The 8,476-nt window shown below is 30.4% G+C and overlaps 1 protein-coding gene across 5 annotated transcripts; it reads right to left on the minus strand.

The window, feature by feature from the left end:
• Nucleotides 1-1,809: 1,809 nt before the first annotated feature.
• LOC140891397 (uncharacterized) lies at nt 1,810-5,644 on the minus strand. 5 transcript variants are annotated; one of them, XM_073299864.1, is made up of 9 exons: nt 5,493-5,644; nt 5,300-5,372; nt 4,421-4,486; nt 4,118-4,261; nt 3,785-4,029; nt 3,469-3,669; nt 3,274-3,396; nt 2,895-2,981; nt 1,810-2,090 (listed from the first exon to the last, which is right to left on the minus strand). In XM_073299864.1, the coding sequence occupies exons 5-7, from the start codon at nt 4,018-4,020 to the stop codon at nt 3,279-3,281; spliced, it is 555 nt and encodes a 184-aa protein (XP_073155965.1). In that variant the 5' UTR covers nt 4,021-4,029; nt 4,118-4,261; nt 4,421-4,486; nt 5,300-5,372; nt 5,493-5,644; the 3' UTR covers nt 1,810-2,090; nt 2,895-2,981; nt 3,274-3,278. The 5 variants fall into 5 exon arrangements, 3 of the variants coding, with proteins under 3 accessions (XP_073155965.1, XP_073155966.1, XP_073155963.1); XM_073299865.1 differs by adding an exon at nt 3,086-3,193 and having other exon boundaries at nt 3,785-4,261; XM_073299862.1 differs by having other exon boundaries at nt 3,785-4,261.
• Nucleotides 5,645-8,476: the final 2,832 nt, after the last annotated feature.

An 8,476-nucleotide genomic window follows, 5' to 3' on the forward strand; every position in this document is an offset into this window, starting at 1 on the left:
TTGCAAAAGAAACTTTGAGGTAGAAGAGAGTCGCACAAAAACGAAATATTGCAATGACCGCATCTAGATTCCATTTTCAAACTACAAAAAACAGATCCAAAAATATCAACATGATACATTCATTCATAATACATTACACACAAACAAATAGTACACAATAACAAATTAAGAACAATTACAGTAGAATTTAAAACTAAAACCATTATATTAGGAATTAAAATATTATAATCGAGAAAAATAAGAAATACCAACCAATCTATCACAAAATTCCATAAAACGAACAACATTCCCAGTAACAGACGTATAAAATGGATATTAGTAAGCAAATCAGTAAAACTATCGCAATTAACCAAATTAAACACAATCTCAAAAATCATAACAAAATCTCAAACAATTCTATCAATCGTGGATTTCAGAGATATTTCTGCCCATTTTCTGCCAAGACTCACAAAAACATCCATCAAGGTACAACCTCCGAAAATTTAAATGAAAAAAAATTATTCTCTTATTTACAGCAACCCAAAACGTAAGATTGCTTGAACCACTTCCAGATTCCATTCTCAAACTACATAAACACATGCTTAAAAATTGAAACATGATACATTCATTCATTCATAATAAATTATATACAAACAAGTGTTACACAATAACAACTTCAAGAACAATTATAATAGGAATTAAAACTAAAACCATTATATTAGGAATTAAAACATTATAATCCAAAAAAATAACAAATACCAGTTAATATATCACAAAATTCCACAAAAGAAACTGCATTCCCGGTAACAGACGTATAAAATGGATATTGATAAGAAAATCTGTAAAACTATCGCAATACACCAAATTAAAAGAAATTTCTAAAATCATAACAAAATCTCAAACAATTCCATCGATCGAACATTTTAAACACAAACACAACACATCAAGTTGTGACAATCTACTGTTCGCCCAAAGTTTATAATATTTCAATTCGAAATTCATACCTTCAAATCTACAAAAAAAAATTGACTGTAAGCAGTGTGCACAAAGATTGACAAATTTTTTCAGTCAACGCAGATCTACAAAAAAAAACCCAAGCCGATGGATTACTCGTTTTTTATTGAGAGAGAAGACTGTGGAGAATCAAGAAGAACAAGGGAGGAAAAGTACTGATCATTCTTACTCCCACTTCAACAAAAACGTTGATAGACTACGGTGGAAAAACGTAGTTAATTGGGGTTGTAAAATCGATGTTAAATACTATGTAGTTAAAAGTACGGTCATAGACAACGATGTTAAACCGTAGTATTTTGTCGTAAAAGACTACGGTGGAAAAACGTAGTTAATTGGGGTTGTAAAATCGATGTTAAACGTTATGTAGTTGAAAAGTGCGATCATAGACTACGGTTTTAAACCGTAGACTTTTGTCGAAAAAGATTACAGTTTAAAATCGTAGTCTAATGTCGTAAAAGCTGTAGTTTTTCGTCGTAAACCACAACGGTTTTAAACCGTATTCTTTTGTCGTAAAAAACTACTGTTTTAAATTGTTGTCTTTCATATTAAAACAGTAGTCTTTTGTTGAAAAACACAACGGTTTTAAACTGTAGTCTTTTGTCATACAAACCGTAGTCTTTTCTCTTAAAACACAATGGTTTTAAACCGTAGTCTTTTGTCATTAAAAACCGTAGTCTTTTGTCGTAAAACACAACGGTTTTAAACCGTATTCTTTTGTCGTAAAAGACTATGGATTTAAACCGTTGTCTTTTATATTAAAACCAAATCCAACGCCCATTTAACGATCAATTTACAAAAAAATAATTGTCCATAATATTTAAAACATCATAAAATGTGCAATTAGTTGATCAAAAATACGTACAATTTTTACAAATTGGTCATAATCTATGTACGTACCAACAACAAAAACACTAGTCATAAACCACAAACGTTCGATTAAACTAAGTTTAAAACATCAATTTAGACAAAATGATTGTACCAACAACAATGCACAGACAACAACTCCTCTGCTATATCAAGACATCACAAAAGATCTTCTTTCTCTTTGGGACGTAGCGAGAGCTCAAAGATCAGACATCACAAAACAAGGAATAGGCCTACAACATAAAATAAACAAATGCATACCATTATTAATAAATTTATAACGGCAGCAAAACTATGGAGCTAATTAAAGATGGAATCCAATAATATAAGACATCCGTAAATATATCTAAACACCCAACCTTTTTTTATTCATCAGATAATATAAGACATTCATAAATTATAGAACATATGAAAGATAATGTTATGCAATATCTTTAATGTTTGACTTTGATATCATATTCTTTGTTATGCAAAATTTGACCCAAGATCACACTCATTTGTGCAGCATGTTTTCAAAATGGAGCAAGAAGAGTATACAAAAGTAGAAATTGATTAGATAATCAAGATATTCTTGATCTTCATGAAAAGGTTCGAACATCAAATACTATGTGCTTTGTAACTAAATATTATGTTTAACGAAAACAATACTATGGAGCTTGTTTTATTTATCAGCTCAAACTACAATTATCTCATGATCCTACACTTCCTAACTCCAATATCCCATTATCTCAATCTCAACACATCAATTAAAATCACTTTCATTAACCTACAACCCCTCACACCATCTTATCAACTGGATCTTACAGAAAATAAAGGAAGTACTCGAAATAAATACAAGTGTAGGCACGACAAACCACAAGCAAGTAAAAAACATCACATCTCTTCAAGTTAACCACAAGGAAAATTCCTCGATCAACCAATCACATTAATAAGAATACTAAAAATGGTAATGAATTTATAAGTAATTTTTCCTGAGTGAGTACAAAATATCACAATTTCTATTTGAAACTGAAAATTATAAAAACCATGTAATATACCTAAATGTAGATATGATCTTGTATGCATTCAGCCACCTCCGAGCGCACCTCATAAATTTCTTCCATAGTGTACTCTACTTTCGTGAACTGGGAACACACAAATACATTATATTATTAAAAACAAACCATTAATTAATTTTTAAAACGATATAGATAACTTCAAATTATTTAAGTAAGAAAGAAAATAGTACTATCGATCTTAGTGAATCTCTTTCGATAATTGAAACTTTTTCAGTAATATGTTTCGTAAATCTCATTACGTAATAGCCACATTGTTTCGCATCTGGTTGTCAAGGAGCCTACATTCAAATTGTAAAAGTGTTGACGAAAATATACCAATATTAGAAAATCAACTCGGTACAGAAATATACATACATACCTGTATCACATCCCATTGCAACGGTTTTTTCTTCCTTTTCTTCCCTTATTTGAATGACTTAGGGAATCCAACAAATAGAAAACGTCTTTGTAAGGTTCAATGACAGTGAGAATCCAATGACAACTACGCACAAACACATAATTAGTACTGCAAAAAATTCAATAGAAAATGGTATTGTACGTAATTCATACTTACCCGAGACTACTTGGCACCAAAACCAATTGATTTAATGATGCACCACTCAATCTATCTTCTAAAGAACTCGTTCTCATGTTCAATCGTTCAATTTTACCTGTTTTGTCTTGTGTAGTTTTTTTCAAACATGGGATGCTATGTGGATTTACAAATATAAATTTATCTCTTTTCTTTTCCTTCACCAGCTTTGTATAAATATGCCTAACATTTCGAATAAAAGAAAATATTATACTAAATGTGATAACAATAAAGTTATACATCATCATATACACTAATATTAAGTTACAAAAAATATTTATGTTGCTGAAAGACTTACCATATGTAGACAACTACACAATTTCCTGAAAGTGACTCGAAGTGATATAAAGGACTGATGTCGTCAATGTGCAAATTCAGCTCATAATCATCTTCAAATACCCCATGATCTAAATGCAATGGTAATTTCTGGCCATCACGAAGAGCATGCTTACAATAACAATACAACATATGCACTGATATTGGCACACTTGAATCCAACGACTGGTTGTTTTCAACATGAGCAGTTTTCTTCATTTTACGCTTCTAATTAATGTAATTGTAAACATGTTATATAAGTGCAATACAAAAGAATTTCTTCATAATTTACACAAAAACATAAGTTCACATGTACCTCGTGTCGCAAGACTATCAAGTGTGTTGGCCAAGCCACATGTGTACCCACAGCATCACCGACAAGTTCACATTCATGGGGAATCGGAACCGGCAAACGTGCTGATTTGTGTAATGCTTCATCAATATCTCAAGGGCAGTTGCTCTGTTGTTCAAGCATTTAAGTTTAACACTCATAAAACATATAAATCAAGACCCAAAAGAAAAAAAAAGGATATATATCAGCACACCAAAGCAGAAACATCTCGATCAATTTTAAGAAAAAAGACAGTGCATAAAAAGACCGAGATTAAGATTCAATCACCTCAAGTTTTGAATTTTGGAAAATTTTTCTGCTCTATAAGTAGTGGCTTCTGCGGTCCTTAGTTTTCTGAAAACAACAATAATAACGGTGAACATGTAGTAAAACAGAGATTTAAGTTTATGTTTAAAACGGAAAATGCGACAATACTTTTTCACTTTGAGGGAAGCTTAGAATCACCAAAAGGGGTGTCATCAAGAAGAAAAAATATTCATAAAAGCAAAGCATGATAACCAGTCCAAATGGAATCACCAAAAAAAAAAAGAAATGAGCAATATGTCCCTAACCCTAAGTTAAAGTTCTCTCAGATATAAAACTTAATTTTAGCTCCAGGACAATCACATCTTCTAATAGTCATAGCTTCTTTTCTTATCATTAACAGGGGCAGCGGGCAGCCTCAAATGAATTGGGCAAATAGAACATCTTGCAGCTCATGAGAAAACAAAAGAAAGTACAGAGATAAGTAAGAGGTTACCAAGAACCCAAGATTAAACGAAAAAAAAAGACAATCCAACACTTCAAATTGCCAAGTTGGGGCTGAAAAAGAAACTATAATCGGACCACTTTAAAAATTTCATGACATTATATAAAAGCTTAACCCAACTCAATCTTTAAAACAACTAAAATTGAACAACGATACTAATTCCTATCCACAAACAGCAAAACATGACCATTAATCCTTAAGGTGCACGACACATTAATCTTTTTCTGCTTTCTCAAAAATACATCACCACGTATGAAAAATATACAAAATCAAATGAAGCTTCAGCTTCGCCATGACATGCCTCTATTCATATGTATAAACTATAAATAAATTACTCGTAACTAAAGTCATCTTGGAGGCATCTGATGAAACACAAAAAATCAAATTGCAAAACTCACCATTTAACTAATCAAGAACCTGTTCGGAGATACCAAGGCCGGTCCCTTCTTACCATCTGTGCTTCTTCAACAACTGAACAAACCCCCCAAAAAAATCCAGAAATCAGTAATAATTTTGATCCACAAAAGTGATTTTTACGCAACAAAAAACCGAAATGCAGAAGAATTTTTAAAAGGGGTAGATGATTCGTACCCGAAAGCCAATATTCGAGGGATGAACATTAGAGGGAGAAAGAAGATGATGAACGTGTGGATGAGTTTATTGATTAGATCATGCGGGCATCGATCTGTGATTTTCCATCGATTAGCACAGCACAAGTACAGAGAAATTTCAAGCCCTCATTAAAAAAGGCCCATATTACGGAACAAATTAAAAAAATAAAAATAACCCTCCTTATGAAAAAATTAAAGAGGTTCATAGACTACGGTACATGATAACCGTAATTTATTTATTAAAAAAACGCTTATAGACTACGGTACAAAATAACTGTAGTCTATTTATTAAAAAAACACTTATAAACTACGGTACAAAATAACTGTATATAGACTACAATTCAAAATAACGTAGTCTATTTATTAAAAAAATGTTCGTAGACTACGGTACAAAATAATTGTAGTCTATTTATAAAAAAACACGCTCATAGACTACGGTTCAAAATAATCGTAGTCTATTTTTAAAAAAACACGCTCATAGATTATGGTTCAAAATAACCGTAGACTATTTATAAAAAACACGTTCATAGACTACGGTTCAAAATAAATAGACTACGGTTCAAAATAACCGTAGTCTATTTATAAAAAAAACACACTCATACACTACGGTTTCGAATAACCGTAGTCTATTTATAAAAAAAAAAACACGCTCATAGACTACGGTTTTAAACCGTAGTCTATTTACAAAAAACACGCTCAAAGACTACAGTTCAAAATAACTTTAGTCTATTTATAAAAAAAACACGCTCATAGACTACGGTTCCAAATAACCGTAGTCTATTTATAAAAAAACACGCTCATAGACTACGGTTCAAAATAACCGTGGTTTATTTATAATAAAACACGCTTATAGACTACGATTTTTTAAAAACCGATGTTGTAGAACACAAATAACCATGGTTTTTACAAAACTGTAGTGATATATTTTAAAAAAATGTCCATTAACTACGGTTTCTGTAAAAAACCGTAGTTAAATGTAAAAATACTACAGTTTTATTAAAAATCGTAGTCTTTCTAGTGTAGTCTATTACCAAATTTTTTGTATTGTCCGAACGTTATTCTAAGTTTTATGTTTCTTTTTTTTTATTTGAAAAATAATAATAGAGGGTATTGTGGGGTTTCCAAGCAAATTGAGGATAATTTGGTAAATTGGTCACAAAAAAGGAGCTTAAACAATGTACATGCAATTGTCAGAGAGTTGAAACATAAAAAGTCTTACACAGGGATTGAGGAACAACTTATGTTTCTTGTTGTGGATTTATAGAAACTTTGTAAGTTCAGAGTTATATATGAAACTAAAATGGGAAAAACGAAATATTATAACCTTAATATTTCTCTTAATCAAATACATATGGTATCCAAATTTTTTGGAAGCTTTTGAATTTGATGTTCATATTACCCTTATTTAAGGGTTTTACTTCACACTACAAACACGAAACTGAACAAACGTTTGTTCCTCAAGCACTGAACATTACTGTTCTTCATGATCAGTTGTTGGGATATATAGTGAAATACTATTTTTTTTATATTTTGAACCCTGTAAAATACTATTATTTAAAAATATTAAATCCGAACATGTAATTGTTTTTGCCCCACTTTTGTGTCTTGTCATCATTAATAAGGTTCCTTGACTTTTGAGGAATTAGGAATTTTTTTCCATTTCTCGAAAAAACTCAAGTCCCACAAATAATTGGTCATAAATTAATTTTAATTTTCCGAATAAAAATATTGAATTTAATTTTAATTACATAATATTTAATTTTAATTAGTATAGATTTTTAATGAAGATTAATATTCGCATGCACGCGTTATTTTTATAATATATATTCTTGAAAAATAGTGAAATAAAAAAATAAAAATGGCATTCTTTTTAGTAATTTCAAAAATACTATTCTACACTTAGAAGTAAAAAAAAAAAAAATACAATTTTAGTATACCAAACTCAAACTAATTAATGTACTTTTTTTTGTGCCACTAAAAATTAATACATGCGCTCTGACTCTGTCTAATCTGCCTGAAATCATTTAATTTTTTTTAATAAAAAAAATCAGATTAATTTCGATTTACTATAATGAAAAAGCCATTTACTTTTAATTTGCTTATGATCATAATTGATTATATAAGTCCACGTGTTGGGGGACAACCTAAGATAAAGTTCCGCGGAATACTAAAAGTTTTCCATACTAGCTAGCTAAACACAATTAAATGATTAATTGCAACCCAAAACGAAGATTTCGGATCGTTTTTCATTTCAAATGGAAATCTAATCGTAACAATATTTGGGTTTTGTTTTCCTTTTATTCCGGGGAATTTTGCGTGCCCTCTGTTTATAATTTTGGAATGGTTGAGCGCAAATGTAGTTCATATATATGTGGGTTTTGCAATTTGGTGTGTTGGAGAGTAAAATACATGTTTCAGTTTCGCAGTAATTCCGGGGTGTTTTAAAACGTGCGCTTTGGGTTTTTTCCTTTATTGCATCATTAAACTATCTCAATCAAATATCATCTGTGTTTAATCCCCCACCCAAATTATCACCAGGTGATTCAAATACATTAAATTTAAAAAACAATAAGTAAATAAAACATGAAAAAGAGTCAAAAGTTGCTGGCTAGCTAGCTGTCAAAAAACATTAGAAGACTGCACGCAAATCAAAAGTAGAAGATAGTTCCCAAGAAATCTGCAGAGGTTTCGCATTTTACACGTAAATTACAGTGGATCACTACTGCAGTTTGAGTTTGGTATATATATATATATATATATATCCCAACAACTGGTCAGCTTTTTCACCTTTAAAAAACACAAACACAATTTATGACCATATAATTATTTATATTATATTTTGTTATCCCAACGACTGATATTATTTGAGTTTGATTCCCACTTTCTAGCTATATTTATAATTTTAAAATATAATATAAAATTATATATATATATATATATATATATATATATTATCTTCGGTAA

Source organism: Henckelia pumila, chromosome 3, assembly GCF_033568475.1.
Source record: "Henckelia pumila isolate YLH828 chromosome 3, ASM3356847v2, whole genome shotgun sequence".
Lineage (NCBI taxonomy): Eukaryota > Viridiplantae > Streptophyta > Magnoliopsida > Lamiales > Gesneriaceae > Henckelia > Henckelia pumila.